We start from the raw sequence: 23,046 nt of genomic DNA on the forward strand, positions 1-23,046 counted from the left end.
ATATCAGCAAAGGGATTGAACTGATGGTTGAGTCATTATCGTGTTGTAATGTGTTACGTGACGACACTTCCTGCTGACCTCAGCTGACTCGACGCGAGTGCGTGTGTTTGTGTATCTCGGTGCGTCCCACTGGACTGGTGTGTCATTCTCTCCGTTGCCCACACCCATGCGAAGTGTCAACCAAGTGTCGCGCACGCATGTAAGTACACCGTGTTTAAAAAATCTTTTCGGGCCATAGAAATCATGAACACCTAGTAGAAACTAGAATGCCGCCGAATCAAGATCCAGAAACAGTCGTTGAACAAAGACTATGTTCGAATGTTTTGCTAATGGTCACTGTTAGTGACAGAAGCAGACGACGTTTTGATTTTGACCCTGTAGATAGCAGCAGAAAGGGTCAGACAAGATCAGTTAGGCTTTTAGAACTTGTATATTTGTTGTGTTTTTAAAAATGTTTTTTGTTCATATTAAATTTTACACTTTCAACATTTTGATTTATCTTTTGGTGTTCATCTTCATTCGTTGGGCAGTGTGTCACACGAAGAGAGACTATAAGTTGTTTAAAACTTCCAAGCCTCGATCGCAGGTTAAGGAATATGAGCGAGACATAAAATCGTGCATGGACATTATGACAAGAGCACTACACAATTCTTTTTACTCTAAATGATAGTACTCATACCACGGGACACCTACTAACACTGACTACAACATTCACCAAATCAAACGTATTTTTTTCCATACTTTTTTACGAGGGGTAATAGGGTTGTTAACTTGTAGAACAGTCTGTGCCCAGTCACACTGTCACAGGATGGAATCTTTCTTAGAAAAATTATTATATAAACACTGGAAGGATTATAGCTTCCAGATAAATTTCTGCTTTGGAAGCTAGCCCTAACACAAACCGCATGCTCAATAAATCACTCATACAGACAGAAAAAAATGTCAGTGATCAGGCAAAATGCTGATAGTGCCTAAAATCCATGATACAGAATGTATATATATATATATATATATATGGGGTAATCAGTGTGTGTGTGTTGAAAAGATCCTGAACCTAAGGGGCAACCATTCTGTTAATGATGAATTGTTAATCATATATTATAATTATGACCACTATATAGCCTTCCATGCATCAAAAAGACCATCATAAGGGGCATACCCTAGCCAGAACATCATCGGCTACCTACATAGGAGTTTACCTCAACAAAGACTGAGCTGGAACTCAGTGTGGATAAAATCACATAGAGGGCAAACAATATGATAAGATTTGTCTTCAGAAATGTCAGGCCTGGAAGCAGAGAAACAAAAACAAACATGTATTACTCCCAAGTACGCCCTCCCCTTCAGTACTCCTGTACCGTCTGGCATTACACACCATTGTTTTGAACCAAGAAGGTGGTGGCCATTCAAAGAAGAGCAACGAAATATGTCACCATTGCTACACCACCACCAGAAGCATCACAGATATGCTCAGTTAACTAAAGTAGGAATCACTTAAAGACAGTTAAATTCTTCTTTGCTCTTGTGTGAACAAAAGAAGTGTGGATTTGTCTTGACTTTTTCTGTCACTGATTGTGTGGGAATCCTTAACTGTGATAAAAAAAAAAAAAAAATGAAAGACAGAGTGACAAACTGCCAATCTGTGACTGACAAAATAAAAGACAGTGTCTGTCTGTTATTGGCAAAATAAAACACTGACTGTCTGTTTGTAACTTACAAAATAAACAACAGAGTGATAAACTATATAGATTAGTAGGCTGCACTGTTTAAGCTTCCATTGTTGTAAGAAATACATATGATCTTCAACCAGTATACATTACATGCATATATCACAAAACATTCATCTGTCATGTTTGTTGAACTGCCTGCATCCTGCCAATCATTTTATTCCATCATCTCCTCTCCAGCAGATCATGAAGCTGTATAACCTGAAGAACAGCTTCTTCCCCATTGCTGTGAAGACACTTCATAAAGCTCATTCATAGTTTGTGCTTTCATAACTGTGAAACTGCATGTTTGGTGCATATCTGTTAGTGTTATGCATGTGTGGGTGTATGTGTGAATGTGTGTCTTCATGTTTTACCTTTATTTGCTTATTTATCATCATTGTTGTCTTTTTTTGTCTTTTTTCTTTTTTTTATAATTATTATTATTACCATTACTACTACCTTTTTTTATATCATAATTATTATTTATTTATTAACTTATATATTTATTTATTTATGTAAGCGTATCTATTATCTATTCACCTTTTTTTTTTCTCAAGGCCTGACTAAGCGCGTTGGGTTACGCTGCTGGTCAGGCATCTGCTTGGCAGATGTGGTGTAGCGTATATGGATTTGTCCGAACGCAGTGACGCCTCCTTGAGCTACTGAAACTGAAACTGAAACATTCATAGTTTGTCTCTCTCATTCCACCACCCAAGTACACCCCCCCTCCTCCCCCACTTTTTTTTCTCTCTTTTCCCTCAAGTGACATCTGGGGAGTAATGCAGTTTTTACTATGGGTGATTGTATGAAAGGCATGGCTGCTCTTGCATCATTGATGCTGTTGTGCATGTTCTGTAAGACCACATGTGCTTACTTAATACATTTTTATCCTAACCCAGTATTACTGCTACTGATAACAGTATTTACAGAGTCTCACATTTTAAGTCCAGTGAATACAGACTTTTTTTCTTTTTTTTAACAGTACAGAACTTTTCAATCTTTCATAAAAAAAAGAGGAAAAAAACCAACAACAATAACAACTTTGTAATAGAAAAGTTAACTACAGTACAATTCTTGTACTCAATTGAAAACAGTTAACACACACACGCATATACACATGCACACATTCACCCACACACACCATCACCCCAACACACACACACACACACACACACACACACACACACACACACACACACACACTGGTAATATATAGTCTAGCTCACAGATAACTTGGGTGATTGTATGAAAGGCATGGCTGCTCTTGCATCATTGATGCTGTTGTGCAGTTGAGTTACATCAGCATGTTCTGTAAGACCACATGTGATTTGCTTGTTAGCCCACCCATGTGTAGAGAGCAGTTTAGGCTGAACTCTCAAGACCTGTGAATGAGCAGCAAAACCAAAGCAAAACTGAAAAAAGAAAAATCTGAATAACTGCAACAGTGCAATAAGATTCACTGGATTTATTATAGACCACAAGAATGTTCAATGTTAGCTCTTTGATTGCATGTATGTCTACTTCACCTTTTTGCTTTTACGAGGGTTCTGTGACACTGTGTCCAAAGCATGTATGCAACTGTGTCTATCTTTTCACAGGTCATTAGATTTATACTGACTTAAAATCTTCATCCTCAAGTTTTTGTTTTTTTAAATGAGTCATTTAGTTTATCTCTCTAATCATCCAAACATACTGTCTTTTAATCATCGCCCTGCAGCAAAAAAAAAAACCCCAAACTATTCCTAGCAGTCCTGCAGAAGATTTTCTGTTTAATTATCATACAGTTAACTGTGCTTTTGCATCCAGTGATCCACTTGCTACACCTGAACATCTGCAAAAGTAGCATCTTAGTTTTTAGTTACACAGCATCAGTTTTCAGTTGTGACTGGTCAGTTTCTGAACTTTGAAACTTGCATGTTTGAAAAAAATGTATACTGTGACTAGTTTGAGTAATACATGTATATGTTTGCACTTGTGTGTGTGTGTGTGTTTGTGTGTGTGTGTGAGCATGTGTTTGCGAATGCATGTGTTTGTGTGTGTGTGTGTCTGTGTGTGTGTGTCTGTGTGTGTGTGTGTGATATTGATATGAAATCATATCTCATTTCTGAAAATGACGGATATTGAAACAACATAATGAATGATATGCTGAATTTGTACCTAAACAATTTATGTTCCATTCGCCAAATCCAAGTTAAAATTTCTTATGATGTTTATCTGTCACTGTTTTTCATGCATCAATAAGAGATTTTAAAATATTGCCTTCATTTGCAGTTGGGAATTCATCCACAATATCAGAATGATGGATAATGAAATGAAAAAAAAGGTTTGTGTATTGATAGTGATATATATAAACATTGACACCCAGGTCATTGAACGTCTTTTGGTGTTCTAGTTCTTCTTACATTTCCCCATGCAAGGAGATGTAGTGGGTCTCTCTTTCTTTTTCTGGTTTTTTTTTTTTTTTAATTCTCCTTTTTTCTCATTTGGCCCTGGCTGGTAGTTACCAATTTGTCTCAGCAATGCTGTGTGCAAGCATGCATGCCACACAATGTACACTAAAGACAAGTACTTGGAGAGGTAGTGACTCACAGAGAGAGAGATTGCTGAACTTTGTTTTAGATTTTTGTTTTGTTTTGCTCTTTTGTCTCATTTTTAGCAAGAGATGTATTATGGGTTTTGGACTTTTCGGTTTTACTGTTTTGAAAAACGAATTATATGAGAGATTCTTTTTCCAAGCAGTCTCTCCCAGTCCTTTGTCCTTTTCTCAAAAAATATATTAGTTACGTTTTCTCTCAAAGTCCATTTCACTTCCTTCACCATGCCTTCTTTGCACTTGTACATTGTTGTGCTTACTTACTACTTTTTTTTTTTTTTATCCTAACCCAGTATTGCTGCTACTGATAACAGTATTTACAGTGTCTCACATTATAAGTCAGTGAATACAGACATTTTTTAAAAACAGTACAGAACTTTTCAATCTTTCATTAAATAATAAAAACCACCACCAACAGCAACTTTGTAATAGAACAGTTAACTACAATTCAATACTTGTACTCAATTGAAAACAGTTGATAGTGGCATGAAAACCACAGATATACCACCCCTCCAAACACACACATATATACACATGCACACAATCACCCACACACCCCATCCCCCCAACAAATAAACACACACACACACACACACACACACACACACACACACACACACACACACACACACACACACACACACACTGGTAATATATAGTTTAGCTCACAGATAACATCCTGTCAGAAAATGAGAAGGGTGAAAACTTATGTTTTATGATAGATCTATATTTATAAAATACCCAATTGAAGGAGATGTCTTCCTTCTTTGAATCAATGAAAGGAATACAAAAGAAAGAAGAAATCATGCAAACTGAAGCAAAGTTTAGCCATTTCTTTTAGTACAATTTTTAAATCTCATATCCCTCTTGGTAAATAATCTTTAAAAAAAAGAATTGGTGAGAGGAAACCACCCCACCCCACCAGAATCTTGGCAGTCATGTGAAACTTGAACTGATACAAGTGACAGTAGTTCTCCTTCATCCAGGAATTCACAGTCTGTGTCAGTTTCACTGTGAGCCCCATACCTGCTGAACTGTAGTCAAATTAAATCAGTATGACATGAATTTGAAGTGCAAGCACAGAACTACATTTTGTGCTTTTGATCAGTGTAATTGATTTTGCTGACCAAAAGCAATGCTGCCCCAAGAGGATGAAGTCCAGATAAAGTAATGATTCTGTGCTGACTGAGACCCTTACCTGCATCCCCAATATTATCCCAGGCAACAGTCCTTCACTGATGAGTGAATTTATCAGCTGTAGTGAATGGAGAGAGTCACCTCTCTTTACTATCTGTTAATCATTTCATCTCCTGGCCTCATTGTTTGTTAATTTCCAGTTGAAAAACCACTGAGGCAACCATGAGTTTGTTCTGTATTGTCCATGTGTTCCATGTGTTCTGTGTGGCTTGTTCAGGATGAAAGAGGCTATGCCAGTCTTGAATAAAAGCTTATTTGTGTTTGCACATTTCTTCTGTCTTTGCTGCTGTGTGCACATGTCAGATGATTGGTATAAGAACAGGCCCGGTGCTTCCTTTTTTTGAGATGTCTGGGTTTGTTCCAATGTACCTTTTATTTACTTGTGTGCTAGTGGAAGCGGTAGCGTAAGCAGTACTGACTTGAAGTCGTGTACCATGTGAATGGAGAGAGTTACCACTCTTTACTATTTGTTAATCATTTCATCTTCTGGCATCATTGTTTGTAAATTTGCAGTCAAGAGGTTAATTTGAAGTGTAAAGATGTTTTTTTGTTTTTGTTTTTTGTTGTTGTTTTTTTTTGTTTTTTTTCCCTAACGTAATGTTTTTTCTTGCAACCAACAAAATGTCCATATTGTTTTCAGGCCATGCAGTTTCAGTGTGTGTTGTTCTTGTGTCTGTCTTCTCTTGATTATTGACACTTCAGTTGCTGTTCGTTTTTTTGTTTTTTGTTGTTGTTTGTGTGTGTGTGTGTGTTAGAGTTATGGAAATTTGCTCCTTGTTTGTTGTCTGTCTCTGTCTTTCTCAGTGTCTGTGTCTCTTTCACTCCTTTTCTCTGTCAGTGTCACTCTCTTTTTCTCACTTTGCCTCTCTTTCTGCCCCTCCCTCCCTCCCTCACACACACACACACACACAGAGTCATGCAAAGATTAGACTGGGAGTTTAAACTTGTTATTCAAGTTTAACTGTTTTCGAGTATTGATCTGTCCATTCTGTTTTGTCTTTGTAAATGTTGATTTGATTGATTGTTGTTGTTTTCTAACCATGATTTATATACAAGTGCACAGATGCTAATTTTCATTTTAAACGCTGTTTGACATGATAAGAACAAGCACATGTATACATGTATGATATAGATGTACATTAAAAACCTTTTCATGCCTTTATCTAATTACACACACACACTCTCTCTCTTTCTCTCTCTCTCTCTCTCTCTCTCTGTCAGTCTGTCTTACAAGTATCCTTCTACTGTGCACACTTACATTCACACATATGCACATAACAAAAAAATTGTTGGCTGAATAGCCTGCAGGTGTTCATTGGGCCTGCAGCCAGACTTGAGGTGAAGGAAGGTGACAGGTGGTTTGTCGGTCAATTAGCAGGTCAGCAGCAATCTTCCTCGGCGGATTTACCTACAGGTGACCAGCCATGCTTTTGACAAGAGGGGGTGCTGACAGGTCGTTGTCCTGTCAAGTGGGGATAACCCCCCCTTACCCCCCACCCCACCCCCACCACCCCTCTCCCACACACACACGCATACATGTGTGTTCTCTCAGTTTGACCACTGGCAGCAAAACGGGGTTTTTTTTGTGTTGCAGCATAGCAAGTGAAAAGGAGAGGAAAGGTTTCCAAAGAACACAGCCGGCCAGCTTGAACGGTTGAGTGTCTGGAAAGGAGGAGGAGAGACGTCAGCCAGTCATGGGTGAGGGATTGTTGTGTGTGGTCTCTGTCAATATTGACACCTTCCCCGGTACCGGTGCTGTAATATCATTGCCTTATGTAATCCGACGCGGCGTGTGAAGGTACAAAAGGTCAGCTGCTGCCACGCTCTGTGTTTTTTTGCTCGATTCTGCCTGAGGGAGGTATATGCGCTACGTATTGGTGCAAAGGTTCCACTTGTGCTTGCTTTGAATTTTGAGGCTAGGGTGTGTTCAGAAAGATTTGTGCAAACTTTTGTGAGTTAAGAAAAAACATTGTTTTTTGTTTGTTTATTTAATTCTTCGTAAAATTTCTTGTGTATGGGATACATGTGTGTTCTGTGCTTGAAGCTGCTATTCTCAAAGTTATCATGGCATTTGTCTACTTAGTAATCTTGGTATTTGAAAAGGTATTTATGAAGTCAAAACTGTGTCAAGAAGAAGTTTTGTCATATAAAAAAAAAATAGTGCTAACCAATGAGTAAGTGAAAATAGAAACAGCTATAAATCTTAGTATTCTTGCTCTTAAGTTGTAAATATAGACCTGTACTGAGGTCAACATGTTTCATGCTTATAAAGTGTAGCGATGAACCAGTCTACAAATGTCACACTGAATCAGCACTGTTCTAATACTGATGTTTTTTGGGAGTATTTCCACACGACAGATTTCCTTAATGGCATTTAGCAATTTTTTAGATACTGATTTTTCTTTTCTTTTTTTTTTTCCTTTTTTTTTTCTTCCTAGATGTCATACATGCTTTTCGGTTAAGTGACACCTACATCCCATCCGCAAACTTTTCAGTGTAACAAAAATCAGTCACTCCCACCCATGTGAATGAGACTAACAGTGAAAGCATGCTTTGACAAGCAGTGAGGTGAGACCAGAACTGACTAGAAATCCGGTTTTCCAAAGGACAGTACCCTTGGGCACAGAGGGGAAGGGCAAATGGGGTGGGGACCAAAAAAAAAAAAAAAGAAAAGAAAAGAAACAAAAAAGATTCATCCAAAAATAATGAAGAGTATACGACCAAATTTCCCACTGTCATTCTGTGACCATGTGTTTGTGTTGTGTTGAATGCTTGTTGATATGCATTTTTGGCTAAGATTTTAAAGATGAATAGTTTGCTTCAGTGTATGGTTGTTTTTTTATGTTTTGGATTAAGCACACATAGAATTTTTATGTCCTGCAATTTTCAATATATTTTGCATTGCTCCTGTTTGTGCTGTGTATCTGTTTTTGTATGTGTGGTAGTAATTGTATTTGATACAATGAAATACTCCCTGTCAGTGTAAATATGTACTGTTTCTCTGGATTCATCATGCACATGTGTGTGTGTTTTATGTGTCAGTATGTGTGTGTTTGCATGTATCTGTGTATGTGCATTGTGTTGTTTTACATTATGTGGTGAATGGCCGGCCTTTCTGTCGTCAGACGACCAAATGGACGACAGAATGGATGTGTCCGAATCCAGCAGGAATGGGGCTGGGGACGCTGTGGATGCTCGCGGATCAGCTGGGTAAGAGTGATAATGCTTTTCTGCACACACACATGCACATGCATACGCACATACACACATGTTGATTTTTCTGTTCTAATTTTTTTGTTTTGCCTCCTAATGCTTGGGTCACATCTGTTTTCCACCTTTGAGGTTATGTGTTCCGTGGGTCTGTGTGTATTGAGGCCTTTTGTCACAGAATGTGCTTGCTTGCTTGCTTTTCCTTCATGCAGATTCCTGGGCAAAGTTTTCCAGAAGGCTAAAGGATCACCAGCAGTTGCTCAGCCGCAGTATGATTATTTTCGCTTTGCTGTGTAACCACATCTTTCCGTGTTACACCCCCTCACTGACCTGTTTCATGGGTAGTGATGTCTTTATGTTCGCTCAATAAACCTTTTGGCTTCGGGCGCTCTCTCCTGTCTTTTTTTTTTTTTTTTTTTCTTTTTTCTTTTTTCTTTTTTTTTCTGCTGTTAGCTCTGTCAGTAATGTATATTTACACTGTAGTATGTGGTAGGGAAGAAGGGATTCACATGGACTTAAAAAAACAACCCACAAAAAAAATGATTAAAAAGTTATCTTTGTACATATTTGTAAAACAACACACACACACACACACACACACACACACACACACACACACACACAACAATAACTTTATTTTTAACTTAAACTGGATATGTATGGACCCACAATAGTGAGTTATATGAAGAAAAGAAAGGGGTTCAGATTAAAGATAAGATATTTCAAGCAAATATTACTTGAAAACTATTCCATTCTGTTTCAAAAGGTACAAGACAATATTCTGATACAATGATTTTGGATAACACTGAGCAGAACTGCTGTCAGAAATGGGGATATCAGTTGATTAAGGGTGTTGTTGTTTGTTTGTTTTTTTAAGAAAAAAAAGTTGATCTACATAATATCACAGATGTTGAGTGGTTTCAAATACAAATTGTACCCAGGATGTCTGCAACAAACCGGATTTTGAAGAGAATGTGAGTAGTTGATATTATCACCACTGCAGCTTCTGCAGTCAGGGAAAATTATTCCCATGAGAATTTTTCATGGAAATGCTGCTACTCAAGGCAGTTTTGGTCAGATTTTGAGAAAAAAAAAGAAGTAAAACGAGAAGTGTGCAATATGCTGTAATGTGAATCTGATGGAAGCTTTCATCCAGTTTGACACAGACAATAGTACCCCCCAAAATGTGTTTCAGACCCAGTGTTTGATTTCATGATAACATTCACAAAAAAATGTATTTAACCCCGAGGCATTTTATGAAAGAACTGAAATGAACATAAGATTGAAGAGAACAGTGCAAAAAATGATTGAAGAGAACAGTGCAAAAAATTCTAGCTGTATCTGAAAATTCCGAAGAGGAACTGATGTTGCTGTTATATGATTTTTGCATTTAAAATTGAAATTTTAAAACAGAGTGCCGTTTGACCAGGATTAATTTTGTGTATATTTGGTGTCATGATTTAGCATCATGTGCAACAAATGTCACTTACATTTCTTCCCCTTGGCTTGAGTTTTCTTGTCCTCAGTCTGATTAATCCCTGGCCACTGGCTGGCTGCCTGAAAATCTGTTTATTTATTCTGTTAAAAAAAATTTTAAAAATACAGTCCCTTTTCATCTCCCATTCTCTCTTTTTCTCTCTTAAAATGAAAGTTATCATCTGCCTTTTTCTGCTTGCCTGTAACAATATTACTGGTTATGCAAACTGTGCATGTACGAAGGACAACTGCTATTGTAATGCGTCGATGAATAATACAGTCTATGGTGCTGGAATATTCCTGCTTTCTTTTCTTTTTGTATGTAACTCAGTGTGTGTGTGTGTGTGTGTGACATGATTAGCAGCTTTACCATACTTTCATTGAAGAAAGGATTTTTTTTCACACAACACATACCATTGCGTGTGCCAGCATGAACAAAAATGATGACAAATGTTCCTTTTACAATATGTACAAACACATATGATATGCGAACATGTTCAGGTCTACACACATATACATTCATGGGCATGCCTGTGTGCTAATGCATGCACACATGAACACACACACACATGAACACACACACACACACACACACACACACACACACACACACACACACACTCAGTTTTAACATAATGAAAAAAAGTGCCATGTACAAAAACCACCACATGCACAGTCTCTCTCTCTCTCTCTGTCTGTCTCTCTCTCTCTCTTTCTCTCTCTCTCTCTTTCTCTCTCTCTCTCACACACACACACACACACACACACACACACACACACACACTCTCTCTCTCTCTCTCCCCCTTACTCCCCCACCCCCACCCCCCTCTCTCTCAACACACACAAAGAGATACAGATACATAGACACAGACAGACACCCCCAACTCCCCTCCCCAACACACATGCACACACAAATGCACCCATCCAGCCCCCCACCCACCCACCCACCCCCCACACCCCCACACACACAAACACACTCACTCTCCTATGTCTATCGGACCCTGAAAAATGGTAGACCCTGAGGACATGTGCAGAACATTTCCAGGTTCTTGTTTACCATTGACCTCTCCCTCAGCCTGTTTGGCGTGGGGCCCCTCACGGCTGAATTGGCACATGGCTGTCTCCATTTGTCACGGGGCCCCTCCTTCTTGTCTGTGTTTCTTTTTGGTTCCTCTGTTGTTGTTTTATTCTTTTTTTTTTCCCCTCCTTGGGGAGAGAGAGAGAGAGAGTCAGGGTTGGGAGGGTTACATCATTTGTTCCCCAGTAACTCTCAGCCACGCCCCCCCCCCCCCCCCCCCCCCGCCCACACACACACACACCCCACACACACCCCCCCCTGTTTGAAGTAGTTACTTTTTGTCTGCCAGGATTTCTCTTGCTGTCATCTCCCTTCGTTTAATTTTGCTAATGCTTTGTCGTATTCTTCTTTGTTTCTTTTTTTTTGGCAAAATGAAAGAAAACAAAACAAAAACAAAACTGTTTCTTGTAGTTGTATTGTTCACTAGTCCTAGAAGAGTGTGTGTGTGTGTGTGTGTGTGCGCGTGTGTGTGAGTGTGTTTGCATGTACATATATGTGTTTGTGTGTGTGTGTGCATTTTTGTGCTTTCAGGTGTGTGTGTGTGTGTGTGTGGAGAGAGAGAGAGAAAAGGAGTCTATATGCGTCCATAGTTTATTACTGTTGAGCACGCACTGATTTTTCATTTAGTTGGCAGGATCAGGCTTTTAGTTAAGAAAGTGAAAAGAAAGAAAGAAAAAAATCAATTGAAACTGAAAGATAAGAAAATGGAAAAGTGGCAGAAAGAAAATCTTTCACATTCTTCTCGTACATATGGCAGAATATTTTAGGTTCTGTATCTAATATACTCAGGTGTGATACATGATATATATATATATATATATATATATATATAAACTATCAGCTTGACTGAAGTTGTCAGAGTCGCAGTACAAAAGAAGAAAAAAAAGAAGCAAAATATATGTTGTATCTGTTTTTAACCATGACATACCTGATGTGTTACGTTCTTTCCCCAATCTGGATTTTTACTCAGGGCAAAAAAAAAGAGTAAAATATACAATGGCATACCTGACATGAGTGTTATGTTTTTTCTCCAATCTGGATTTGTATGCCCCAGTTTGATTATTCTTTCACACACTTTATCCCTGAATGATGTGAAATGTAATATCATCTCATCATGTATCTGTTCAGATGGAAATTGCAGAAATAAAATCTTCATCAGAGATGCAGTCTTTTGTGCAAATTTCAGTGAATAATACTTCATCAGTTGGGGTCTTCTTCTTTTTTTTTTCCATTAAAATTTGGAAAGTGTGAAGGAAAAACGAAATAGGATACACATATCAACGGTCATGCTTTGTTCAATGTCCCTCTTCATAATTAGGTAATAAAGGATACTCCCTTGCCCCGAATAAATAAATGAATAAATAGATAGAAAGGGGTAAAAGAAAAGACAGTATTACTGACATTTGTGGATGATATAAAACTTATTATCTTCATTTGTGGATGATATAAAAAATATTATCTTTTGATCATGTAAAAAAAAAAAAAAAAAGAGTTATTGTTGACACTTGCAGATGATTTCTGAATTGTAGTCTAAATGAGAACTACAATTTTGTGGATAAAACCATGAGTTTTCTTGAATGCTGTCATGGCATTGTTCTTCATGAACAAGCTGAGATCCTTCAAGAAGTACAGAATCTTGGGGAAAACCTGCTTGATGGTCACAATGTTGATGATGTTGATCTCAATGCTTTACTGCCTGAGGCAAATAACTTAGAAGAAGATGAAAAGACGTCCATAGAAGGACCAGTGACCAGTGCTGAGGCACATCATTTCTGAATTATCTTTTGATCATGTGAAATTACAAAACAATAAGCTGTTGTTGATATTGATGCGTAAACTGTTTTTGACTCACTTGTGTAAACAAAGTGAGTCTATGTTTTAACCCGGTGTTCGGTTGTCTGTGTGTGTGAGTGTGTCCGTGTGTCTGTGTGTCCATGGTAAACTTTAATACTGACATTTTCTCTCCAAATACTTTGTCAGTTGACACCAAATTAGGCATAAAAATAGGAAAAATTCAGTTCTTTCCAGTCATCTTGTTTAAAACAATATTGCACATCTGGGATGGGCACAAAAAAATAAAAAAAAGAAGCCTAATTATATGCAAACTGCATTTACTGTTTATATTTTTTGTATTCTCTAAACTTGGCACTTTGACCTCTTATTCTGACACAACAACAAGAGGAGTCATTATTATCATTTTTTGTTCAAACAGGAACTTCTTTTGCTAAGCATGGAAGTTTTATTTATTTTGCAAAAGTTTTGGTGCAGATAGTAAAAAAGGGAAATTACTCTGTAATTAATGCTAAGGGACTTAATTTATCACAAGTGAGTCTTGAAGGCCTTGCCTCTCTTGTTTCTTTTTGGATCCCGCAAAAAACAACAAAAGAGCCGGGGCAGCTGCAGGAGGATCGGCAAGCGTTGTGATGAAGGCATCGCAGTTCGTGTCAGACTGCTACAAGATGGACCACAAGGAGAGGGGGTGTGCCGTCATCTTCAACAACAAGCGGTTCCACCCGTCCACAGGAATGGGGGAGCGGTCAGGCACTGACGTGGACGCCGATCAGCTGTACATGTTGCTGACGGAGATCGGTTTTGATGTGCTGCTGAAAAACGACTGCAGTACGCGGGACATGGAATCGATACTGGCAAAGGGTGAGTTTGTGTTTCTTTTTTTTGTGTGTGTTATGTGTGTGTGTGTGTGTTTGATCTTATGTGTGTGTGCTTGTTTCTGTGTGTGTGTTTGTGTTTGTTTTTGTGTGTGTCTATGTGCATGTTTGTGTGTATGTGTTTGTTTTTGTGTGTGTCTGTGTGCATGTTTGTGTGTGTGTGTGTGTGTGTGTGTGTGTGTTCCTGTCTTGTATGTTGGCATTTCTTGGCAGTGTTATATGCTGTTGTTTTTCTGCACTGCATGTGTTAACACTTCGTGTGGTGTCCTGTGAAATTGGAGCGTCGTACAATCTGCATGATTGTACAGTGTTATTCTTTGATATGTCTTCTATTCTGTGCACATATCACATATCACCAACAAGAAGTGGGCTTCTGCTTCTACTTGGGCTTCTATTTGCTTGGCAGCTTTTACATCATCATTTAGGCATCCATTCTCCCATTTTTTAGGGTGTAATTTCTCAGCATGTTCTTGTTTCCATAATCCACCGAATGCTGATGTGGATTTCAGGATCTTTAACATGTGTATTTGATCTTCTGCATGTGTACACACATGTAAGGGGGTTCAGGCACTAGCAGGTCAGCACATCTGTTGACCTGGGAGATGTGAGAATTCTCCATCCTTTACCCACCAGGCAGTGGACAGGGATTGAAAGCCAGGACCCTCACATTGAAAGTCCATCGCTTGAACCACTTGGCTGGTGTGCCCTCTGTACAAAAAAGTGCCCCAGGATGGAAATTTTTGTCCATGCCCTTTTGGGTTTTTGGGGTTTTTTTTTCCAAGATAATCAATTTCTTGTGAAATTGTCATAACTGGATAGTGTGTTCATTTTCATTCAGCAAAGATAGATTATTTATTATGTATTTTCTTTTAGTACTTTGCATGCTAGAATTTTTTTTTAAATTATTACCCTTTGTAACCAAAACATCCCTCCCTTGGCAAATAGTTTGTCACTGAGCATTAGAAATAGGCTTGGCACTGAAAGGGTTAAACAATTGTGGGCAGGTCTGTTCAGAGGCAACCCTTCAACTCAGACAAAATACAGCTTGCTCACAAAACAAGTCCATGTTTTGCTGAGAATTTCTGAGAAAAAAAAAGTGGGTGTGCATGGCTTGCACGACTAAAGGTAGAAAACTGCAGGCTGTTGCTCTGTACATGCTGGCTTTGCATTACTTGTCAGCTCCTGTTACAGACTGTGCCTCTTTATAAGATCTGCTGAACTGTCATTCTGTAATTGGGGCACCCTGTAATCAGAAGTGTTACGTGTCATGTTATCAGTGCGTATATCAGTTATCAGTACACAGAAGCTTAGAGCTGCTGTTGAGTTCGTACTTGTTCAGAAAAGGAGAGGAAGAAGAGGTGTGTTGGGGAGGGGGAGAGGTGGGCGAGGGTGGGGTGGGGGGTATGGGGGAGTGGGTATGGAATGTGACACAGATTAACAGTGGTGGTGGTGATTGTGGTTCCTTCCCATCACCTCCACCCTCACACTTATACTTTTATAATGGAATAACTGCTCTCTGTGCGTGTGTGTGTGTGTGTGTGTTACAGTAATGAGCTGTCTACTCTCTTTCTCTCTCTCTCTCTCTCTCTCTCTCTCTCTCTCTCTCACACACACACACACACACACACACACACACACACACACACACACACACACACACACACACACACACACAGATGCAAAAAAGAAAAACATGCCTGATAAACTGGCATTGTTTTTTGTTTCTTAGTTAAAATTTTTCTTGTTCATTTTTGTTTGTGACCTATGAGGGTGCTGAGGACATTCGCACCTGGAAATTCTACACTAGATATTTTTTCTGTCATTCTCTTTGTTTCTGGCATTTTCTCTTTTCTGTCATTCTCTTTGTTTCTGGCATTTTCTCTTTTCTGTCATTCTCTTTGTTTCTGGCATTTTCTCTTTTCTGTCATTCTCTTTGTTTCTGGCATTTTCTCTTTCTTTTTGTCGTCTCTTCTGTTCTTTTCTGCCTTGCTGGTCCATTAACCTGTACTTTGACCTGAAAACCTTGATTTTTATTTTTGTTTTTCTGGACTTAATAACTGAATACTTTTAGTGTGTTGTACTCTGTTGTTGTTTTTTTCATGCCCAGGACATGTGAGTTGCCTGCTGGCATTTTTGGTTTTGTGAATCAGTTATATCCCCATATGTATAATTATGTTTGTGTTCAGGTTACTTTTATATATATATATATATATAATCCTCTGGTGAAAAAGAGGAGGAATGAATGGTCAACATTAGAGGCATGGTTTGTGTGCATGGATATGACTGTACTTATGCCTAATTTCTTTTCCAAGAGTCTTTTTTTTTTTTAAGTACCTGTTCTAGGAGATCAATGTTAACAGTGACGTGGGCCTCAGTAGTCACCTGGGCTATACTAAAGGCAACAGTAACAATGATGATGACCTGTATTTGATTAAGAAATAGTAAAGAGTGGTAACTCTCTCCGTTCACAAGGTACACATCTTCAAGTGAATGGAGAGAGTTACCACTTTTTTGCTAACTGTTAGGAGTTAAGGACCGAAACACTTGACTGAGGGGGGCTTCTTCTCTAAGACCTTGTACTGTCCAACTCTCCATAGAGTTTCTTATCACTTTGTTCATGATTTGAGCTCCTGGCCTCTTTGTTTATTAATTGGACCTGTGTTTGATTTTTTTCCAGTGGCAAAGAACGATCACTCCAATGCAGACTGTTTCACCTGTGCCATTCTGTCCCATGGAGAGGAGGGTTATGTCTATGGGACTGACGGGCGGATAGAAATTGACAAACTGGTCGCCCCTTTCAAAGGACACAAGTGTCAGTCGCTTGCTGGAAAGCCTAAGATCTTCTTCATTCAGGTAATAACGTGTGGATGGGATTTATGTGACAAGTATGTTTGTAAAGGTCCTGATTTCCTTTGTAAGGAATATAGAATGATTTACATCAAAAGTTTGTGAAGGTGTTGATTCACTTATTTAGATTGCAAATTTATATGTAAAGGTTTAGATTCACGTGATTTACATTACATATTAATTTGTTTGAAAAGGTTGGTTTGTAAAGATCCTCATGGGCTTAATGTACATTACATGTTTGTGAAGGATCAGAGTCACTTAAAATTTATGTTACAAGTTTGTTTTGAAAAGGTTCAGAATCACTTGATTTACATTAGAAGTGTGTTTTGTAAAGGTGCTGAATCACTTAGTTTACTTCACACATTTGTTTATAAAGGTCCAGAATCATTTGATTTATATTACAAGTTTGCTGCTTGGTTGTAAAGGTCCTGATTCAAGTAGATGATTTATACATTTTGGCAGTTGGGGATATTGCATCATTTCTAACTTAGTAGTGGACAGTTAATATAGACTGACCACATTGCTTAAAAGGCACTTGTATGTTTATGCTAATATATATGTCGTTATGTGAATTTGACTCATGACCAAGCGTTACTCATTGTGGTTAGAAAAGGAATCAAATTTTTATCTCAGTTCATTTTTTTCTTTCTGTTTTTTTCTGCTGCCCCATCATCTGCACCGTTTCAGTGGCATTACTCCCACGCCGCTCATTTAGATTCTCCCATACACGGCCACACCCGGGTTCGTCCTTCGCAGTTCCAGCGTCGGCAGTCCACAGGAAACCATTGATGTTAGGTCGCTAGGAGGCCACACAGCAGAGGAGACCCTGCACTGCTGCTAAGTCACTTTTGTGGTGTTCAGTGGTGCCTGTTCTGTTTTAACGTACTTAGGACACCACCTACTAAGCCCCCTACTAACGACAGTAATGGCTTAGTTGCGGAGCGACTCAGTTCTCGCGATGTTCTGCAGCTCAGCAGTTATTGTTCATTAAAAGTACCATTTTGGGTTTGTTTTTTACATGAATGCATAGAGCAACATTCGTTTGCTGCCTTTTATTTACAGAGTTTCTTTTCTCTTTTATTAAAACACAAAAGAGGATAAAAGCAAGGTTTGTCGGTCTTACAGCTGAGATTAATCATGGCTCAAAGAAATTTGCAAAATAGAAAAGAAGTTTAGCTGATCAGACTGTAATACAACATGTCTTGTCTTGTAAGTGGGAAATAAAATGTTTCTGCATTCGAACATGTTCTGCTCCTCTTCACTTCAATTCAGTTCACTTTAATTTACTTTCTTTGTGTGTGTGTGTTTGTGTGTGTGTGTGTGTGTTTTGTTGTTTTGTTTGTTTTTGGCAGATGTAGCGTAGCATGTGTGGATCAGTATGCATGCTTGGACACTTCCTTGAAATAAAACTCTCTCTCTCTCACTCTCTCTCTACAGGCTTAAGTTAGTATGTATTTTACATTTTGTTGTCACTGTGTGATCACCATATTGTGTACTTTTGACCTCTTTCTAGGGGCCAGAGGCCTGGAGATTAAAGTTTTTGTTCTTCTTGTTCTCCCTCTCTCTCTCTCTCTCTCTCACACACACACACACACACTCTCTTTCTCTCTCTCTCTCTCTCTCTCTCACTTATATATCCTTACATTTACATACGCTCACACTCAAAATTATATGAATCATGTCCTTCAGTAATTTCTTGTTCACTGTACAACTTTAACAATAATTTCGTTTAGCCACCTCTGAGTGTGTAAGTGCGTGCAGCTGAAACCTGATTGAATGACACAGAAAAGAATGACAAGTGCCCAAAGGCAGCTGTCAGTTGGCTCTACCCAGGCAGGCAGCCTGTCGAGCAAATGACTCCATGGTTCGACGGGCGAAATAGCCGAGTGGTTAAAGCGTTGGACTGTCAATCTGAGGGTCCCGGGTTCGAATCATGGTGACGGCGCCTGGTGGGTAAAGGGTGGAGATTTTTATGATCTCCCAGGTCAACATATGTGCAGACCTGCTAGTGCCTGAACCCCCTTCGTGTGTATATGCAAGCAGAAGATCAAATATGCACGTTAAAGATCCTGTAATCCATGTCAGCGTTCGGTGGGTTATGGAAACAAGAACATACCCAGCATGCACACCCCAGAAAACGGAGTATGGCTGCCTACATGGCGGCGTAAAAACAGTCATACACGTAAAAGCCCACTCGTGTGCATACGAGTGAACGCAGAAGAAGAAGAAGACTCCATGTTTGTAAAGCCCTTAGAGTTTGGTCTTCAACTGAGGATAGGCGCTGTATAAGTACACATATCATCATCATCACCTCAGGCAGTCAGCGTTCTCTGTGTGTTGTGCAGGCATGCCGAGGTACCCAGCTGGACAGTGGAGTTGGGGTGGAGGTGTCCGACGCGAAAGGCACGGGGCCACAGGAGGAAGACATGGACACCGTTGACGTGCGAAGAATTCCCACTGAAGCAGACTTTCTGATGGCCTACTCTGTTGTTCCAGGTGAGATGGGCTCCTTCCTGGTTTCAGCCTTCTCAAGGCCTGATCAGCATGTTTGGTTTGTGTGAAGGTCGGGTATCTGCTGGTGTTTTTTATTGTGGGGGGGTGGGGGGAGTTGACAGCAGATGTAGTGTAGTGTATATGAATCCATCAGCATACTCTGACACCTCTTTGAAACTGGAAACTAAAACCGAAACCTGTCCTCTGCAGGCTCTGGACAAATGATTCGAATCTGACATATTCTGACGGTTGCAACAGCTGAGTGGTTAAAGCGTTGGACTGTCAATCTGAGGGTCCCAGGTTTGAGTCCCCGTCACAGTGCCTGCTGGGTAAAGGATGGAGCTTTTTCCAATCTCTCGGTTCAAGAGCTGTGCAGACCTGCTCATGCCTGAACCCCCTTTGTGTGTGTATGAATGCAGAAGATCAGATACGCATGCTTAAGATTTCGTAATCCATGTCAGCGTTGGGTAGGTTATGGAAACAAGAACATACCCTGGTACACATCCCCTTGAAAACAGAGTATGACTGCTTACATCATGGGGTAAAAACGGTCATACACATAAAAAGCCCAGCTAGTGGCAGCCTATTTACGTAGAAGAAGATCTGACTCATTCTTTTTTTTTTTTTTTTGCTGCCCCATCATCTGTGCCCTTTCAGTGGCATTACTCCCACGCCGCTCACTTAGATTCCCCCATACACGGCCACACCCGGGTTCATCCGTCGCAGTTCCAACGTCAGCAGCGTACAGGGAACCATCAGTGTTAGGTCACCTGGAGGCCACACACCAGAGGAGACCCTGCACTGCTGTTGAGTCACTTCGGTGGTGTTCAGTGGTGCCTGTTCTGTTTTAACGGACTAAGGACACCACCTCCTAAGCCCCCTACTAACGACAGTAATGGCTTAGTCGCGGAGCCAGACTGAATGAGCGTCCCTCCCAGAGTGAAGACCGCCACCACGTCCCTCAAACAACAGCCCCCCATGAATCTGCCGACACTGACGACATTGACAGGACTCACCCCAAGCACGGAAGTGGAGGGGTATCGAAAATGAGGTCACCATGAGAGCAGGGCATGAAAGGCCACAGACTTTGAAACTATTTTGTTTATATTGATGACGATGAAGGGATCTGACTCATTCTTACCTCTTGAAAGGTGAAGGGGTTTGGTGGCTTGGTGTGTGGCATGCTACCATCCTCACATGATTTAGGCTATGGTGTTTTCATGCCTTGTTTTGTTTGTTGTCATGTATGTTTTCTCCTGCTCTGTTGTGGGTGGCAGTGTGGTCAATGATGGGGTGACCAGGAGGCAGGGATGTATGTGCTTTCATTGTGTTTTGATTTTTTTTTTTTTTTTTTTTTTTTTTTTTTTTTTGTTCACAGTTTGCTTCAACAAGTCCCTCTTTAGGCTGAGGGCTGGACGTAAAAATAAATAAGCGTGCTCCTTGATTATCTGTTGCCCTTTTTGATAAAGAGTTAGCCTTGCCTTGTCTGGTTTTGTTTTGTGTCGGTATCAAACACCTGCTGTTTGGTGTCATATACCGTACCATGTCAAACTGATGCAAACTAGGCCTGTTGGTTTGCTCTGCTTGGCCAAATTTCACGCAGCTAACGGTGAAAAGACGACCTGTCTTGCCTGGTCCGCTCTTAGCCACTCCTGCTGATTGACTTCTTGTTGTCCAAGATCGGTATTGATGTTTTCAGCTGTTTGGTTGGCTGGGCTGTAAACAACAGTGACAATAACAATACTAATACTACCATTACTAGTACTACTACTAATCATAATAATCATAAAGTTTGTGTTTGATTGTGTGTGTTTGTGTTCTTGTGCACTTTGTGTCTCACATGTAAAGCACTTGGAAGGTTGGAAAGCGTTATGAAAAAAAAGAAGTTTTTATTATTATTGTTATTATCATCATTATTATTGTTATTGTTTTATCATCATCATCATTGTTGTTATCATCATTATCATCATCATCATTATCATTGTCACCATCATCATCATTATGTTTATTATCATTATGACTGTTATCATAATTATTATCATTATTATGAACACCCACAGGTTACTTTGCGTGGCGCAACTCGACCCGCGGTTCCTGGTTCGTGCAAGCTCTGGTGGAGGTGCTGCGAGAAAACTGGAAGCGCATGGACCTTCTGACGATGATGACCCGCGTGTCCCGGAAGGTGGCCTTCGACTTTGAGTCCAACGCCAGCAAGGAGTTCATGAACCGCAAGAAGCAGATCCCCTGCATAACGTCCATGCTGACGCGTGACCTTTTCTTCACGCCCAAGAAATAGGTCGCTTGGTGATCTCTCCTTAGAAAGATTAAATATTGTTGTTCAGTGAGTTCAATTATGTTGTACTGATTTATGTTGATTGTGTCAAGATATGTGTGTGTGTGTGTGTTTTGCGGCTCGCCAAAGTGTAATTCAATGAGACTGCTTGATTAATTTTGGTCGCAAGTATTCTCCATGCAACAGGCCTGTTTTTAGAGAACACAGATTTTGGGTTTTAATGGGGTTTTGACAAATGCCTTTTGCGCGAACTGTGATAAAATAGTGTCATGAATCCTTTTTTTAGGGTTGAAATGATTAAGTGCATGTGGGTACCGTGCCCTGTAAAAAAAATATGTATTTGTTTTGTCCATCTTGACAGCATGTACTGTTTAAAAGCAAGAAGCTACACGCTGATTTGTAGATCTTATATCTAAAGTCATTTCATTGCTAGACCTGCAGAGACTGTTATATATCTATACATATATGCATATAAACAGTGAGTGAGAATGATTGTTGGCAGAGGACTGTCTTTTGAAAGAGTCCAGCTTGTGAGGACTGAATTTGATTCCACTGAAGCTACCATTGAAGGAGGAGTAAGAAGTACCGGTGACCCCGTTGTGCTCATGGTGTTGACCTACTCTCCCGCTTACTCAGGCACGAAGAGCCTTGACCACGCCTGGCCCAAAACCAGTGATCTCTTTGCCTTTGAGCTGTAGAACCATAGACTGCAACATTACAGCCATCGATTACATTGACAACATAATCAGTTGTAAAGTTGCGAGTGACCTTGCTAGGCCAGTCTGATGACCCGCTTTGTAAATTGGTATAATAAGATGTAGTTCAAGATGAAAAAGCGGAAAAGATAGGAGGTTGGAGGCCCACAAAAAAAAAAAAACAAAAAAAAAGATAACAGAAGAGATTTTTTTTTTTTTTTTTTAGTGAAACAGCTTTTCTGTTTGTTTTTTGCATGTTGACAGAAACTAGGTATGTATTGTGAGTAGCCAGTGCGCCATGTTTTAGCTCAGTTGGTTAAGGAATGTTTTGGAGTGCATTTTTTCAGATGATCAGCAGACAGCCTTCCAGATTGGGTAAACCCTAGACACCTCTACTCAGGGTAAATCTTATGCACCCTCTCCATCCCCCCATGCCCCCACACCCCCATCCCCCCACCTCACTCACTGTTTCTTCTGCTGTTTCAGGTGTGTGAAGCTAACTTCGGTTCAGAGTTCAGAACAGTTGATGATGAGTCAGTCAATCCTGATGCTGCTGTTCATTTTCCTGTCAATTATTTTTTTCTCTGTTTCTCCTGTCACATGTTTTGTGACTGCATTGTGTGAAGTTTAGGATGTTCAGATGATCTCTTTCGCACATTGGTTATTTTAAGATAAAAATGCACTTTAAATCAAATATCTAAAGTGTGCAGAGGGTTTATAGTGCTTTGGGTATTTTATAAAAGCAATTCACGCCCTTTTTTTTACCTCTTAAAATGTATGAGGGGCTTT

The 23,046-nt window shown here is 39.7% G+C and overlaps 1 protein-coding gene across 1 annotated transcript; it reads left to right on the forward strand.

Annotated features, from left to right (window-relative positions):
- Window positions 1-70: 70 nt before the first annotated feature.
- On the forward strand, window positions 71-21,620 carry LOC143297172 (caspase-3-like). Its single transcript, XM_076609402.1, has 7 exons — window positions 71-199; window positions 7,094-7,197; window positions 8,625-8,709; window positions 13,650-13,915; window positions 16,607-16,782; window positions 19,122-19,272; window positions 21,330-21,620. Exons 2-7 carry the CDS (start codon window positions 7,194-7,196, stop codon window positions 21,563-21,565), a joined length of 918 nt encoding a protein of 305 aa, XP_076465517.1. The 5' UTR covers window positions 71-199; window positions 7,094-7,193; the 3' UTR covers window positions 21,566-21,620.
- Window positions 21,621-23,046: the final 1,426 nt, after the last annotated feature.

This window comes from Babylonia areolata, chromosome 1 (assembly GCF_041734735.1).
Source record: "Babylonia areolata isolate BAREFJ2019XMU chromosome 1, ASM4173473v1, whole genome shotgun sequence".
Lineage (NCBI taxonomy): Eukaryota > Metazoa > Mollusca > Gastropoda > Neogastropoda > Buccinidae > Babylonia > Babylonia areolata.

Coding starts and splice junctions, on each gene's coding strand:
- LOC143297172 (XM_076609402.1), top strand. Junction 13,916..16,606: donor GGAATCGATACTGGCAAAGG/GTGAGTTTGTGT, acceptor ATTTTTTTCCAG/TGGCAAAGAACGATCACTCC. Junction 19,273..21,329: donor GGCCTACTCTGTTGTTCCAG/GTGAGATGGGCT, acceptor GAACACCCACAG/GTTACTTTGCGTGGCGCAAC.